The sequence below is a fragment of the Aspergillus lentulus genome (assembly GCF_001445615.1).
Source record: "Aspergillus lentulus DNA, contig: Alt05, strain: IFM 54703, whole genome shotgun sequence".
Classification (NCBI taxonomy): Eukaryota; Fungi; Ascomycota; class Eurotiomycetes; order Eurotiales; family Aspergillaceae; genus Aspergillus; species Aspergillus lentulus.
Window position 1 is genome coordinate 1,180,354 of NW_028322121.1, and position 16,648 is coordinate 1,197,001.

The 16,648-nt window shown below is 49.4% G+C and overlaps 4 protein-coding genes across 4 annotated transcripts; 2 read left to right on the forward strand and 2 right to left on the reverse strand.

Moving 5' to 3' along the window:
• Positions 1-1,129: 1,129 nt before the first annotated feature.
• sit2 (putative siderochrome-iron transporter) lies at positions 1,130-3,074 on the reverse strand (the record flags this gene model as incomplete). Its single annotated transcript, XM_033557608.2, has 3 exons — positions 1,130-2,064; positions 2,127-2,740; positions 2,800-3,074. 3 exons carry the CDS (start codon positions 3,072-3,074, stop codon positions 1,130-1,132), a joined length of 1,824 nt encoding a protein of 607 aa, XP_033413499.2.
• A 3,357-nt stretch (positions 3,075-6,431) lies between these two features.
• On the forward strand, positions 6,432-10,343 carry ALT_3042 (gamma-glutamyltransferase; the record flags this gene model as incomplete). The annotated part of the gene is made up of 11 exons (XM_089599483.1): positions 6,432-6,835; positions 6,890-6,922; positions 6,978-7,238; positions 7,969-8,042; positions 8,146-8,285; positions 8,380-8,472; positions 8,562-8,595; positions 8,650-8,809; positions 8,865-9,444; positions 9,501-9,843; positions 9,895-10,343. The coding sequence occupies 11 exons, from the start codon at positions 6,432-6,434 to the stop codon at positions 10,341-10,343; spliced, it is 2,571 nt and encodes an 856-aa protein (XP_089456226.1).
• Positions 10,344-10,829: 486 nt separating this feature from the next.
• ALT_3043 (uncharacterized protein) lies at positions 10,830-11,438 on the reverse strand (the record flags this gene model as incomplete). The annotated part of the gene is made up of 1 exon (XM_089599484.1): positions 10,830-11,438. One exon carries the CDS (start codon positions 11,436-11,438, stop codon positions 10,830-10,832), a length of 609 nt encoding a protein of 202 aa, XP_089456227.1.
• Positions 11,439-13,364: 1,926 nt separating this feature from the next.
• ALT_3044 (putative pre-mRNA splicing factor) lies at positions 13,365-16,111 on the forward strand (the record flags this gene model as incomplete). The annotated part of the gene is made up of 2 exons (XM_033557611.2): positions 13,365-14,844; positions 14,925-16,111. 2 exons carry the CDS (start codon positions 13,365-13,367, stop codon positions 16,109-16,111), a joined length of 2,667 nt encoding a protein of 888 aa, XP_033413502.2.
• Positions 16,112-16,648: the final 537 nt, after the last annotated feature.

Genomic DNA, 16,648 nt, shown 5'->3' on the forward strand with positions numbered 1-16,648 from the left:
TACGTCCGGAGGAATTACCAGACCAAACGCTGTCGTTTCCACCATTGTCGGGTTTACTTGATGCCCTCATTGAGAGCTGGCTAGGCGGTCCTTGTGACGATGATTCAGTCCTACTGCATTTGGCTGTTCAGTTTAACTATCTCTACGAATATGTTCCAGCTTTGAAAGAGCGATCCTTTGCCAACCAGTTGAAATACGAACATCGCCAGTTCCACTTGGACGTGCTTGCAGGGATGTCAACAACATTGCCATCTAGAAAGCATCAACATGGCATTCGAGATGCACTTTTAAAGGGTCATTATGAGCTGCAGGAACGCTCAGCACTTCGCGACAATGAAGAGCTTTTCGATCCTCGGAAAAGAGTCCCCCTACCACCCCCTGTTGAAGGTCAAACAATGGAGTAGGTGCGTTGTTTGACCGCGAAGAGTATGGCTCAAATTAGTGGCAAAGATGGAGTGACATTCAATCGGCGCAATGAGTAAAAGCTTCGTTAACCGGAGGCTCAATTCTCATCCTTGAAAGGAAGCCACTATAACGGAATTCACCATTTCCGCTGCAGACGGGTGCCCGCTGCTTTTGATTTCCGATGACTGGGGAATCTGGTGTGTCAGTGGCATTTCGATGAGACTTGGAAAGAGTTAAGGGCCAGGTTGGCAGGACGGCTCCCTGGTCCAGGGCGACCAACCACGACTACAACTGCCCCCAACACATCTACCACCACGGGTAGTGTGCTATCTCCGGCCATGGCCTGAACGATAACCAGCTGTACAGCATAACACCGGGTTGTCTCCGGTGATGGATGTTATGACTTCGCTGCCACGTGCGGCTTTCTTGGGCTGATGTAAGTTCATGCACTGCTCCCCATGGGAAGGCTTCATACCCAGTAATGGAGATTTGCTAACCGACTATCACAGCTTTACTCATGGAACCCTGGTATTGGAGCTGACTGCACTGCCTTTCAGTAAGAGTATTATCGGTTGCCGTAAGGGGTCATGGCTCTGCTTAATATGCAAGGACGCAAGAATAATCTCCAAGACAGTGGTATTCCATTAGTATCTGTAACCTCGAGACTTCTCACTAAACTTTTATACATATTATATCTTTAACACAGATTCTTGAATAATTCCCCCTAGATCATCACACCCTTGTTCTGGTGCTTGTTGACATTGTAGTTCTTCCAGACCGAAATGGCAGGGATCCCCAGAATCAAAATGCAAGTAGCGGCAACCGCACCATACATCTGGCTGCGGCCCCAGGCATAGTTGATCGCATCACGAGCAGCCGAGCCCATCGGATATGTTTGTTGCACTGTGTATCCACCCATGTAGATCGATGTGGTATCGGATTTGAGATCCGAAGGGAGACGAGACTCGAGAGCGCCAGGGAAGACGTTCGTATAGATAGCAGCCGCCACAGCGTATCCAATGGCGCCCCCCAAGCTAGAGAACAGACCGATGAACGACAGCATCATGGGGACGCCCTCGCGGTTCGCAGACGCCATGACAGCCATCTGCTCGCCGATGACCAGCGTGCCACCACCGAAGGCAATGAAGATCTGGCACATGATCACGTAGCCGATGTCGTCCGACTGGCCCCGGAAATGAATCATCAAGCCCGCACCCAGGATCATGAGCGGCAAGCCGAAGAACAGACAGGTATGCTTGAAGTGCTTGGTCCAGCGCACCCAGAGACCGAAGACAACACCCCAGAAACAGGAACCCACGTTGTAGATCTGGGTCATGTAGCCGGTCATGGCGGCGTTGAGGTTGTAAACGACCGTGCAGAAGTTGTAGAAGTAGAGATCCCAGCAGTAGAAGCTGAAGTAGAGCGTTGCGGCCATGACACAGGCGCCCAGGACTGTGCGCTGCTTCAGCAGCTCGTAGTTGATGAAATGGACGCGGGCGAACCATTTCTCCCAAGCGGCGAAGACGAAGAGGAGGCAGAACCCAATGACGACCATTGCGATGAAGGCCGCGCTCTTGTATTCTGCGCGACCGTTGCTGGCCAAGCTGAAGGGCAGCAGTAGCAGCACCCAAGCTGCCATCAACAAAAAGGCACCGACGACTGGTAACGAGGTTAGCTGAAAGCTCGTCAGGGGTAAGGACAGGGGTGTTGATTCAGCCTACTATCAAACTCATGGATATAGTGGACCGCAGACTGTGTCCATGTGCGACCGCTCGGCTGGTGGACATATAACCCCATCTTCTCAGCCTTGAGCTGGTACCGTTTGAAGACGACTGCGAGCGGCGCCAACGCAACAGGCATGATGATAGCAAAGGCTCCATAGGCCCATCGCCAAGTCGTCATGCGGAGGAAGGACGCACCAGCCAGAGGGGCGGTGAACGCAGTGCAGATGAAGGGGGTGTTGGCGAAAGCGAAAGTGAAAGCTCTGTTTCTCAAGCCGGACGTGTCTGCCACGAAAACGTCAAGAATCAGGTAGATTGCGTCGTATCCGATCCAGAAGAGAACGTAACCCGCGGCGTAGGAGTCCGGCCCGTTGCATGATGCCAGAATAATGAGGCCAATGGTGTAGACCCCAACGAAGACGAGGAAACCCTCGGCACGACCCCATAAATTCAGTATCTTTGCAATGGGAAGCTTGAGCACGCCGCCGATGATGCTGGACAGGATGTTCGCAGTACTGATCTGAGGAGCCGACTGGAATCCGCTGTAGGCATTGTTGATGACATTGCTGCTGATGCCTGACTGTAGGGCGAGGAGGAAGAAACAGACCCAAATCCTAGAGTGGACGGTCAATCAGACGAGCTCGTGCTTGTTCAATCCAGTAAAACGACTTACCAGGCGTAAGTTGCCCAGACTGCCTTCTTACTCCAGACCAGTGCAGCCGCTTCGACTTTCTGGACGCCCAAGTGAGCATCCGCGGTGACCTGATCCGGATGTTGCTCGATTTCCTTCTCATTACGGGCCTCCAGACTCAGCCTTGACGAATCAGTGTCGGGTTGATCGTTTATTTCGGGACCTTTCGGTGTACCCTCTGGAGCATTGGCCTCAGCACCAGGAGGAACCTGAGGAGTGGCTTTGTTGCGAGCCCCGAAACTGCCGAAGAGCCCCATGCTGACGTATATTGTCCTCCTCCTAGCCTTTCTTCTAGGGTAGGTCAATTATGTGACACTATTTTGTCCTAGTAAACCAAGCGAATGGCTTGTCCAGCTTAGCACGAACAAAGGCTAAAGTCAGGTCAAAGGGGACTGAAAGACAAGAGCCTGGAAGAAGGCGGAAGGCCGAGTATTCATATATACGGAGTCTTGGAATGGGCTCATTTATATACTAGTCTAGTACAGAGGAGGACCCAGACACCGTGGCCATGAGTTCCTCCACTCAGCCGATAAGGGAACCAAACAGAACGTGGGAGACAAAATTTCTGCTCGTCCGTTTCTCTTTTTTTTGCGTGGCACACACCTGCTTCTTGCTAGTCTAATCGAGCATGGAACCCACGCTAGAAAACTAGCTTGAACTTCTGTGAGTGGTCTGACCCTCTGAGAGACGTGGGACTGGCAGCCGCTGGCCTGATCAGATAGCATTTTCTGCGGAAGACGGATCAGATAACTTGAGCAGGTTAAGACCATTGGCCTGGCTCTTGCCTGGCGTACCACGGCTTGGACGAAAGCAGAATTATGATTGGAGGAGAAAGAGTGGGATATGGAGTCGAGACAGCTAAATGCGCAGCGATTGGCGTTTTGGGAGCGACAATTTCCGGTTGTGGTGTTGGTGGAGCCCTGTCGGCTTGATAGGTCTTCGTCGTCATCAAGTTTTTATCTCAAGGTTGATCGATATTTGAATTACTTGCTGACCAGTCGAGCCTTCAGGGGAATCTGAAGGGTACTCAATAATCCCCTGGAAAGCCATTGAAATGCAACAAAAGCGTACAGCAGATGACCAGCTTTAAAGTCGGGAAAAAGGAAAGGATAGATGGGTATTGTCGGGACTGGCGGATGGATCAGAGCCCCTCTCAAGCCCACAGGGTGTCCCTAACCCCCGGTCATTCTATAGTAAAAGACATTGAGACTGTCCTCGATAACAATACTAGATAATAATGCTAGTAATAGCTATGGACTAAGGAGTGATATTTCATGAGACGCCAATAGGGTATCCCCGAATTGGGATCTGAATGAATCACAAAGAGCACAGCAAATTTTCAAGTTCTACACCAGTGGAGCAGTGAGTCCCAGTCATTGCTGCTAAAAGAGTCTGGGAGTCGAACGGTCACCAATGTCGGCTAATGGTGGTCACACAGAGGCATTGATCAATGATCACATGTGCTCGCTTCTTTATCTGATCAATTTTATCTGATTTGTGCGTTTTAGGCTTTTTTGGTATCCACTATGGACAGCAACAGGGACGCCTTGAAAGAGACAAGCAAACCAAGAAAGGAGCAAAAAGATAATATACGCCACAAAATATCTTTCTGCCTTGACCCTCAATGTTTCCAGGAAACCATCATCAATCATGGCTTAGCGTGCCGCAAAAAAAACTTCATTCCTTCGCTCGAGGAAACTTTGTCCGGCTTATCTAATCTAATCTGATGGCGCTTTTTGGCTTTAACAGTTTATTCAATATACTACCAGACAGACAATGCCATGCGAATCTAAGGGGGAAACTGAACCCCATATGTTAAATGCTCGTTTTCATGCTGAAAGTCAAGTTTATTTCCTCAGTTATCTAAAGGCAAAGTGACTTCACCACTCCAGTCCGAGGGCGGAGACCCGGCTATCGTCAGTGCATACTACTTCCGAGACGAGACTGAGTGGAGAAACAACAAAATTTCTATCGGAACAAGAATGTTGCGCTAGCTGGTAGCCTAGATAGCATCTACATGCCTAATATGTGGCCCTTTGAGACCCAAAGAGCAGGAAAAAACCGAATTCGACCATACCGTAGAGTGCTCTCCAGTCGTTGCCGACGGTACGCCAGTGGGCGACATAGGTAATGGCTCTCCTCTGCAGCAGAAAACTCCTTACCTGCCTATGAAATCAGATGTTCGAGACTATGCGGCTGGCTTAAATGTCTTTGAAAGGGACACACAGCTGGATTCCTGAGTGCAGTCTGAGTTATCCCATGGGGTATGGGCACTAGCCGAGAAAAAATCAATCAGTCCTGGTCTGAGCGGGTGATTGTGTAACAGTTGGGTCTATAGCGATTGTTCATCTGTAATACTCGCCCATTGCTCTCTATTCGGCCCACGTCTTGACGGAAAATCTTTTCCATACCCTAGTACTCTGTAGTCCATAGGCAATGCGCGGTGTGTTTGCTTTGACTCTTGATTTGCTGTGGTATCCTGTATCTAAGCAAACTCCATCAACTATTTCTTGTCCTCTGAGTTTCCTGGATTTACACCAGGGGAACATTATCCAACTCGGGCAGAGTTGAGATATAGCCGGCAAAGAGAATGATGTTGGTAGCGAAAGGAAAGGAATATGTAAATCATAAAGACTGATTCGGACCGCTGCAGGAGAAATACGTACAAAAAATAATTAATAAACCCTTAAGAAGCGGCCTCAACTGTTGCTCTCAAGTCCGTTTGCAAATCCAGTGCACATGCTGAGGCAGGTTGTGGACCTTAAAAACGTTGAAGAGTCCAACAACGATAATGTTCATGTTGTATCTCGCATAGATATCAATCATTCAACATCTGTGTGCATCGTGACTTTGAGTCTGTGACACCTGAGAAAGTAGGATTTCCGCCTCAGGCATAAACTGACACCTGAATCGGGTGGCTCCACTCGGCTCCAGCTGCCTCCGCATTGACAGTTTTGTATCTTCTGTGCTGCACACGGTTTGCAAACAACATTTCGCAGCCATCATCCTATTATATTCGGGCTAGCCTCTGATCCGCAGATTTCGGGCTAAATTATCGCGATTTGTTGGCCACGCCTGTTGTGTCGTTCTCCCAATCAGGACATACTTCCTTGGCATACTAAACAACGCCTATATCCGAATTAGTAATTCCTGAAACTGTCATTCGCTCTCAGATGCCACCGCGTCGCAGTCATACCAAATCCCGAAAGGGATGTACTAACTGCAAGAAGCGGCATGTCAAATGCGATGAAGCGATACCCAGGTGCGACTGCTCCATTTCATAGGTTGTCCCTTCGCACCAGCGGCTTTGACCATTCAGCGCCATGCTGTTAAGGCTGCATGTCAATCAGTTCAGGAATCGAATACTGACCGATTACAGCTGTGGGTTATGCAAGAAACGGCAGCTAGAATGCATATATCCATCGTCGGCCAGTGAAGTCGACAGCCAACATGCATCTACCCCACGAGAGATCATTGACACTACGCCCCAAGAGTGGCCCTTGTCCACGAGAATGCTCGAGATGAGGTTGATGCATCATTATCTGACAAAAACTTACCACACCCTGCATCAAGGCAAAATCGATGCGACTCACTTCCAGACGGTCATCCCGGAAATGGCTACATCCCACCCGTTTCTGTTGGACAGCTTACTTGCACTGACAGCTTTGCACCTAGCCTTCCTGAATCCGGACGACAAGCGCCCCTGGATGGAAGCTGCCCTCAAATATCAAAACCAGGCATGCTCGGTTTTTAGTCGGGTTCTCGTGGAGATCTCGCCGGAGAATTGTGGGCCTGCCTTTCTCTGCGCGGTTTTCATCCTCCTATGTGCGACTGCATATCCATGCGTCGCCGGGGATAGTCATCCGTTTGATCCACTAGCCCAGGTCCTGGAAACTCGCCGTCTCCTTGTCGGATGTGCTTTTCTTTACAATCATCTGCATCGACATCCAGGGCAATTGAAAGAGTGGCTACGGTTCCCGAACGATGTAAAACGGGAGGAGAATGTCACATCTCAAGGGTGATTTAGCGTTCATTTCTTTGTGCCTAGTATGGTAGCTGATTCTGGCCTCAGTACGTGGAATGCGAAGCTTGTGCCGCTGCGAAGGTACGTATCTCCGTCCGCCTGCGTTGTTGAATGGAACAGCTGACTTCGTGAAAAGTGCTCTCCTGGATTCTCTACGACAAGTAGCGGCCGTCATGAACGATGCCGGTGAGCCGCACCGGGCGGCCTACCAGGACACCTGGGATTTTCTACAGGATACCATCAGTTTATGGCCGTTGGGAGGTCCTCGTGGAGGCATCATATCCTGGCCCGTCCATATTGGTGAAGACTACATTGCCCTGTTGAAGCAGGGAGACTGGATCGCTCGTATATTATTCCTACACTATGGAGTTGGCATGCACCTGCTATCAGATAAATGGTATGTTAGCGATTGGGGACGCCGCTTGGTGGCTGCAGTTTTGCAGCCACTACAAGAGATTCCTCCAATCTGGACCGAAACTATCACTTGGATAAGACAGGCAGTCGATCTCAACGGCTAGTTCTTTATGACAGATCGCAACGGCCGTTATCAGTCCCAGCAAACACGGTCCCTAGCAGGCTGAAGATCCGCATAGCTTGAAGCGCAGGGACCAAGGTTAGATGTGCCACACAGCGCACCAGCACGCGAGGCTTTCCGAAATGCATCAGAAGGATCGGCGAGCCAAGAAAAGGCAAGCTTCCACAGAGCAGTGTGTGGCGGATGAGAATTCTGCCTGTATGCCTGTCTTTCAGGCATTAAATAATAACGCCCAAGTTCTGCGACGAATGAGAGACGGGTGCCAGACGGCCTGAGTCGCGATTCCTGTTGGCCGAACCACAGATAGAACGAGGGAAAGTCACTGGAAGGGAGACGCCGAAGCTTATCAATTGCCCTGCCCACGCGACCGCTTATCGGTGGGAATGTCCAATGTGAGTCGACTTTTCTCTCCCTTGAGTCCCTGACTTTATCATCCTTTATCAGTTCATTCTTTCTTTCATTTTCCCGTTATCTTGGATTTTCTTATTGTTGCACTATCCTGATAGTGAGTGTGTGTGTGTTCAGCCATTTGCAGTCTCTCGGTAGACTTCCGTCCTATCAGTCAAATAACTCCGGACTCCGGACTCCGCAGCGCATCGGGCCTCGGCGGCATTCGTGATGCAGGGGCCCAAGTCACCAAGGATCCTCCAAGATGTGGAGAAACAGGTACGTATAGTAGTCCATAAGCCATGCTTCCCCTCATCCTTTGCATATCGCGTCATTTCTTGTAGCAGTTGAGCCAAAGTCTAATTATGATGGGGTACCCCAGCCACTGTTGCATTCTTCTACTTTAAATACCCCGGTCGGACTGAGCGATGCATCCCAGTCAGCCACGCGCAGACCGGATCGAGCTACAACAATGTCCGGACATTTGAGGGCCGCGTTCTTGGTCACACTCCTACTCTTGGCGTTGGTCATACATGTGCCTAATGTACGTACTTCACCTTTGGATCTTACGTGCAGTAATCCCAATGGTGGAGATCATCAAGGTCATCATGTAAAGGATGGAAAGCGGGGGGCAGTCGCCAGTGAGAGTGCTATCTGCAGTCGCCATGGAATCGACATTCTAGAGTTGGGTGGAAATGCGGCCGATGCTGTAAGTTCTTCAAGCTCCAGCCTTGTCTCCATCCATAGGAGAGCACCAATCGCGAGTCTTTCAGGGTAGTACTAAGCTTTACGATGTAGCTGGTCGCGACAGTCCTCTGTGTCGGAGTAATTGGTAAGCCCCCGCATTGGGAACCGGACCAGATCAATCAACTGATTGTATTCCCAGGAATGTACCATAGTGGTATTGGGGGCGGTGGCTTTATGCTAGTCCGGGCTCCTAATGGCTCCTTCGAGTTCATCGACTTCCGTGAGACAGCTCCTGCGGCCGCGTTCGAGGAGATGTTCAATAACTCAACTCATGCATCCACCATTGGCGGCTTAGCTAGGTGAGATTCACACCATCCAACTGGATTGCGCAAGAGAACTAACGTGTGTCTTAAGTGGTGTACCTGGCGAGCTGCGTGGACTGGAGCATCTTCACAAATTGTATGGTTCATTGCCGTGGTCGGTTCTGGTGCAACCTGCAATCAGGACAGCTCGTGAGGGCTTTCCCGTTGGCCGGGATCTAGTGAAGTACATGAAATCGGCTGTTGGTGACGGCAAGGACTTTTTAGTCGAGAACCCGACATGGGCGCTCGACTTCGCTCCCAATGGCACCCGGGTTGGACTGGGAGACATCATGACTCGGAGACGCTACGCTGATACGCTCGAAACCATCGCAAACAAGGGTCCGGATGCTTTTTACTCAGGACCAATCGCGGAGACAATGATCAACGCGCTGCAGGCCGCGAATGGTACCATGACAATGGAGGATTTGCGCAACTATACTGTAGCCATTCGAAATGTGTCACAAATTGATTACCGGGGATACCAGATCACAAGCACATCAGCTCCCTCAAGTGGAACCGTTGCCATGAGTATTTTGAAGATTCTGAGTACTTACGATGACTTCTTCGCCCCGGGTAATGTGAACTTGAGCACACACCGACTGGACGAAGCCATGCGTTTTGGGTATGGTGAGGTATGTTGAATTGCTTTCCAATAAGCAGCGCGAGAAATCGACTGACCAGAGACAAGAGAACTAATCTCGGCGACCCTCTTTTCGTTGCTGGGCTGGATGAGTATGAAGAAGACATGTTGAATCAATCCACCATTGATGAAATTCGACGAAAAATCTCCGATTACCGCACACACAATGTGTCTGCCTACGATCCGCAAGGAATTGAGAGTCTGAATGAGTACGAATATCCTTCGTCATTTTTGAAGTTCTTTACTAACAAGCCCAGCTCGGGTACATCACATGTGGTAGCGGCAGATCATACTGGCCTGGCGATCTCCCTCGTCACAACCATTAATACCCTCTTTGGCAGCCAAGTCATGGTTCCTGAAACCGGAATCATAATGAACAATGAAATGGACGGTAAGTGCTGCACTGTCTGACCCCATTCAACTTAACTAATATTTTCATCAGATTTCTCCGTTCCTGGAAAATCCAATTCATTCGGTTATGCTCCTTCAAAGGCGAACTACATTCGCCCTGGAAAGCGTCCACTGTCTTCCATCACACCCGCAATAGTCACACGTCCGGATGGAAAGTTATTTTTCCTCGCTGGCTCCGCTGGTGGTAGCCGGATTATAACAGCCACCGTGCAAAATATAATCCGCGTTATTGACCAAGGACTATCGGCAGCGCAGGCATTGGCTCAACCCCGTTTGCACGATCAGCTAATACCGAACCAGGTCACCTTCGAGTATACCTATGACAATTCAACCGTCGATTTCATGAAATCTCGCGGTCATAATGTGACTTGGGTCGCTCCAGGTCAGAGCACGGCGCAGGCCATCCGGGTCCTGCCGAACGGAACATTTGACGCCGCTGGAGAGCCCCGACAGTTGGATTCGGGAGGCTTCTCGATTTGAGTGTTGCCGTGGAAATCAATTTTACGAACCATGCGTCGAGGAAAAACATAGATGCAATTCAGGTGACAGAACACCCCTAGGACTGTTTTGCTGGCAAGTGTTCTGGGCTGCGAAGTATATATATCGTCCAGTTTAGATTTACAGCGCTTTATACCTCATGTATATACGGGAAATGAAATTACGATCCTTGACTTGTCCTGAACTGACTGTCTAGCTAATTCAAGTCAATAGCATCGCTGATCGGCATACTGTGTGCTATTGGAGCTGCTGGGATATGTACCTACCACTTCTCTTGTCTCTTCACGGATCCGACAGGCTCTCGCTTACCTTGAGGTACCTTTCCGCACCAAACCAGCGGCGTAGATGATAAGCCAGAAGGAATATTATGACTCCTTCCTTCCATTCTTCAAATTATATGTATCTTGAGCATTACCCAAACGTCTAGGACGCTCTAAGATTTCAAGAATGGTTGATCCGGAAGGACAATCACCCATATTCTTTACAGACATAAAACCAAAGCTTCTTTGCCTCCTCTTCCGGTCGTTCTTCAGCTTCTTTTTGGATGTAAAGCTGGAAGAGTTCAGAGTGTCTAGCTTTAACCTTATCAAAGTCAAGTTGAGGGGGCACCCAGCCATCATCATCTGACTGCAGCAATTCTTGAGCGTATGACTTTAGTTTATGCCAATCCTTGTACCTAGCAAGGTCAAACCTGTGCTTTGATAATTCATCATTTGAGACTTGGTAAGGACTGTTGTGGGGAAGATCCATTTGACCCCAGTTTTCAGAAATCTGCACCAGAGAATCACGAAGTGGTATGATCCCATTCTTAGATGTGGTTTCACAGAAAGTAAACAAATGCCGGATGGCAGGATCGACTCGAGTGAAGGCCAAGTATGATTGAAGGTGGTTCTTGGCGAGTGCCGCTTCGTAACATTTTGTCAGCAAAGCTTGATCTCTCTCCGTTATCGCGAAAGCTTTCTCATCCGAGTCCATCTCATCGAAGTTGGCCGGTAGCTCTGGTTTGACCATCCCAATTTCGTAGTCGTCGGGAGGGCAAAGGAAAGACGGCCACTGGACTTGCATAAACGCGGGCATGATTGACATAAATTGCCAGTCTATTATGCTCAAGATATTTGTAGGGTCTTTGTCACAAACAAATATATTGCCCAAGTGAAGGTCATCGTGCCACAGTGTTGGGTTAGAGAACCGTTGCAGTGGAGTATAACCGGCTAGTATCGGTATAATCTTCGACGCAGATTCTAAGGTCTGAATATGTTCGTCTTTGGAGCCATAATGGGGCCCACGTGGAACAAGAGTCGAGTGCTGTACATGTCTAAGGCCACGATTGGCTAACGCCAGTCCAAGATCGCAGAGATTTTCCCCTGTGAGAAGTAGATGTTAGCATCGGATCAGCCACATAGAGGATAGAAACAGACATGGACCGGCGTCATTCTTGTTATCGAAGTGCGGAAACCAAGATGCATTGTAGACAAGACCAATGCAATAGATACCATCTATAGGTATCACTCGACTTATGTGTTGAACCGAATGACGTAGGTACAAGTTTCCGTAACCAGGGAACTTCATTGAGGCCAGCTGGCTTTCCAGCTGGACGAGGTTTTGGATAAGTTTGAACTTTTGCGACTGATCCATCTCGCCTCATACTTCGACTAGCTGCCGTCCCTTGGCCTTCTCCATTACAATGTATTCGTTCCCGACAGGGTTTAGAACATCACAGCTCCAGGCAAGGACTTTGCACACCAGAATAGAAGTACGAGACTTCATTGGAAGAACAACCGTATTAGTAGTGAGGTTTTACAACGGCGCCGACATAGTTTACCATATCCCAATGTAGCAACTTCAGACGCAGTACTATACCTCACCGGCACAACACTGGGGCAGGGTATCTTTACGATGACTTCTCTGCCGTTTTCCGCAGTCATCAACAAAGCTTTGTTGAAGCCGCTTTCCATTTTCTCAAATTTGGATATAGGCGAGGAGATAGAGGGCAAGGACGAAACTAGCGTGCATATAGCATCAAGATCAAATTTGACTTAGCGTTTGGTCATTTCATGTTTCTCATTTACCAAAAAATCGTCCATTTGTGTATTCGAAAAGTTGCTGACACTGGATAGGCTCTCCTGACGGGAGCAAAACTATTACAGAGAGCTATTATCTGAATGCAAAGGGCGTAGGTACCACGAAAAGTTAAGGATATGTCCCTGAGAATATATCAAGGCGTTAATGAAGTCGTTTTAATTCTGCTTCTTACTCTGTTCTGGTTACGGTCATGTTGCCCATAAGCAACCTGCAGTTTGGCGAAGTCTAACTACATATCACAATATCAAAATTCCCTGTGACAATAAGATCAACCACATAATCATTAGCCTAAGGTATGAACCAAGGTGTCATTGGGTATTTTTCTTATGATTGATTCCATTTTGATCATCGTGGTCAATTGACAGGTAAACCTTGGCACTGGACCTATCACGTTGTTGTACCTGGATATCTCCATTATTGGCCTGTGCGCCGCCCTTCTCCGCGTCGTGTTGTTGCATCTAAAATTGTTTCCACCAGCAGTGTTCCTTAGAATCCAGCTCAATCCGCCTTATAGGGGACTTTCAAAGAGAGCAGGGATCTCTCAAATCTCAGCCTTGATTAATTAGACATTATTCTTATTTTAAGCCTGTCAAGCCCGACTCGAAGGTTCTGCATCATTTCCTTTGCTGCCCATTCAATATGCGGAAGCTATAGCTTCGCTTACTATTGTAGGGCGAAGGCTGGCCGGTATGGATGAGGTAATTGTTTCATGTCAATGAGTGAATATCTGAAATTCTCAGTGAGAGTGTTATTCACTGACACTTTTCACCTTTGTGTTAGCCATGAAAAGGCATCACCCAGACAGAACCAACCATGTCTGACAGACCTACAACACTCAGACCTACTGCTTCAACAACTACAAGCACATCAAATTACTTACAGCACGAGGAATAACTACGATAGTCCGTGACTTTGCCCAAAATGTCACCTCAAACTGTCTCCGTCGTCATCGCCCCTCCCACCGTCGACTTGGACTCCTACGAACCCTTTGACGAGGAATACCTTCGCACCGTGGACGAGATCCTCTCGGACGAGCCTAGCTTCGACGCCTCATTCGACACATATAATGGTGGCACCTCCATGGACGGGGCGAATGACTCCCCACAGCGAGAGCGTGGGACTGGCCGAGCCTCCGTCGGCAAGAGAACTGGACGTACACACAAAGAGTCCCCTTACTTCTCGGCGGGCCAGATACCTCAACGGCGCGTCGGTTCGAAGAGGAGTATTACTAGAATTGATGTCGACGACGAAGGCGAGGATGAGGATGAGGACGACTTCACCCCTGCTACGTCGGTCGAATCCGTGAAAATTCAGATGGCCGATAACAACATCGGGAACGAGCACCATAAGAATAAAACATATGCTAAAGCCAAGGGGAACGCTCTCGACGATGACATCGCTGAGGAAGATATTGTCTTCGCTTCTGTTGAACCGGAAGCGCAGGCTCGCTTGCTAGATTTCATTGCATCGCATCCATTTATGCGTGGTGGTTCATATCCTGTGAGGCGGTCCAAAAGGCGGACCTTTGTGTGTGAACTCTATGAACAAGCGAAATCGACTGGGATGGACGAGCACTCGATCGACAGGTTGACAGACTATGTGAGGAAGACCTATCTCGACCTGTACGGGAAGGACTATGGCGATACCCAAGGCTCAGAATTCGGGGACGAGATTGATGACGTGTCGGAGGAGAGAAGGAGGTCCTCGAAGATCTCCAAGAAGGATCGGAAAAGGAAGCGGTCGAATGGCGACACGACTAAACAGGAACCTAAGAAGAGCAGATCGCAGTCTTCGCAGTCTTCTGAGGAGCAGCGTACTACCTCAATGGCTGACTCGCACAACGATTTCAAGCGTGAGGTAATCGATCTTGAGGCCGAGTATCCTCTTGAGGACTTCTTCGCTAGTGCCACTGAGCCCGAGGGTTTGGAGAGCATATCGCCTGCGGAAGAGTTACCCAAGAGGCGCCCAAGCATCAGCAAGCAGTCCGATCGTTCGTTGAAAGGCGACAGATCGAACGGTCTCTCTTTTATCACGCCAGAGAAACGCAACAACAGAGCAAGCGCCTTTACTTCTTCTGAGCACTCTCTGCCCTCACCTGCGAATTCCAAAGACGAACCCATTTGTCTGGAAAGTGACTCCGATGGACCCAAAAAATCGGCCACAGCTGTCCCAGACGCACATTCAGCGAATCCTATGCCTTCGGGTAAGCCGAAAACGCGCAAGGAGAGCACAGACAGACCCAAGAAAGAGAAGAATCACAGAAAGCGCCGGAGCCGCAGGAAGAGAAGAGCCGAGAAATATCGGGAGAGCCTGAAGGACTCGGAGATTCAAGACCTTGCAGCTGAAGATCGTCACATTGAAGAGGATGCTACGACCAAGAAGTTCGGCCGGAAGAACGGTGGTGATAACAAAGTTGAGGACGTTCTCATCCTTGATGACCCTTTTTGGACTCTGGATTTTTAAGAACCGATGATTCGCAAGGTGTGACCGCCAGCGATGAGGTGAAGTCAAAATACTTTCTGAGACCCCAGCAAGTGGATGGTCTGGCGTCGATCAGCCAGATACCCGCTACCTATTCTGCTAATTATGTCCTACATTACAAGCCTAATCCTGAGGAAACTCAGCACATGTTGACCGAATTTGGCCTACCATTTGACTTTCTGGACTCTGACTCGGACCTGAGTGATGTGCCGAGTGACGACGGCATCTTGGATCATGATGCTTTTTTGCGTGACGTGATGCAACCGCCTGTCCGAGACGAGACCTTTGTTAGACCTGCGGAAGGGATCCCTAGGACTCCACTGAGAAGCGCACTATCTGCGGACCCTGACGTCCCGTTCGTTATGACACTTCGTCCTAGGCCTCCTAAAGTGTCTCCTTACTTCCCGAAGCCGCTCATCGATCCCGACTCCTGTCTGCCTTTCCCTTCGATTGACGCCCCCACATTCGGTTTGGTGCAAGAGCAGCTCGCACATGATCCATTTCGTCTGCTTATCGCTACGATCTTTCTAAATCGGACTCGCGGAGGCGTCGCTTTGCCTGTTCTCTTCCGAGTTTTTGACCATTTCCCGACAGTCCACGATATGAGCAAGGCTGGTTTCTCGCAGTTGGTCTCCATGATCCATTCCTTAGGATTTCAGAACGAGCGAGCCAAAAAATGCATCGATCTTGCTAAGACATGGCTGGATCGTCCACCGACGAAGGGCAGACGATACCGCAGACTGCACTACCCACGCAAGATGGATGGAAAAGACGTCGGCCGCGAAGAATGCATCGGCGACGACGAGGACGACACGCGTGTAGCATGGGAGATCGCACATCTGCCTGGTGTGGGCCCGTACTCGCTGGATAGCTGGCGCATCTTCTGCCGAGATGAGCTGCGGGGACTAGCGAAGGACTGGAAAGGCAATGGCGCGGCATCAGCAGATTTTAAACCGGAATGGAAATCAGTCTTGCCACAGGACAAGGAGCTACGGGCGTATTTGACGTGGATGTGGCTCAAGGAAGGCTGGGTTTGGAATCGGCACACGGGCGAGCGCAAACGAGCCAGCGAGAAGATGATGCGTGCTGCACGACGAGGAGGCGTGGCTCAGGAACAGGATGGCAACTTTGTGTTGGAGATGTCGCCAGTGAAGAAGGTCGCGAATGGTCTGACAGCATGGAGTTGAATGCGTCTGGGATTTGGTCGTGGTTGATTATGGAAGACGGCGTTGGGTTGCTTGGGAACAGGTATTGATGTCTTGAATTCAATCAAAAGATACCCTGTAAAGAGATCGTTCATAGGGAAAATCTAGAAAATTCGACGTTTCTGTTACAATGCTGATGACACCCAAAACACATCGCGAAGGCATCCATCACTTCGCTGCCTGAGGTGTGAATGACGAGACTCAAAAGTACCGGTGGAACAGCAGCAACAACACATCAGAGATTATTGTCAGACTGAAACCTTTACTGTCCTCTTCGCAGTGATTGTCTGAAATAAATCTGCCCATGTAGCCTTACTATCCTGCCTATCGGGTTTCCATGCAGCACCACGTCACTCTGTCACCCCCAGAGTGAGTCTCCAACCCAACTAGGACTACCAACTAGCCCAAACTGCGCGGGGAAGAAACGATGATTCCACTCCTCACCGCATAATTCTTCCCCATCGAATCTTTCCTTCTCTCTGACTGATGCACTAATTCTTTGCTCGATCTTCTCGTGCA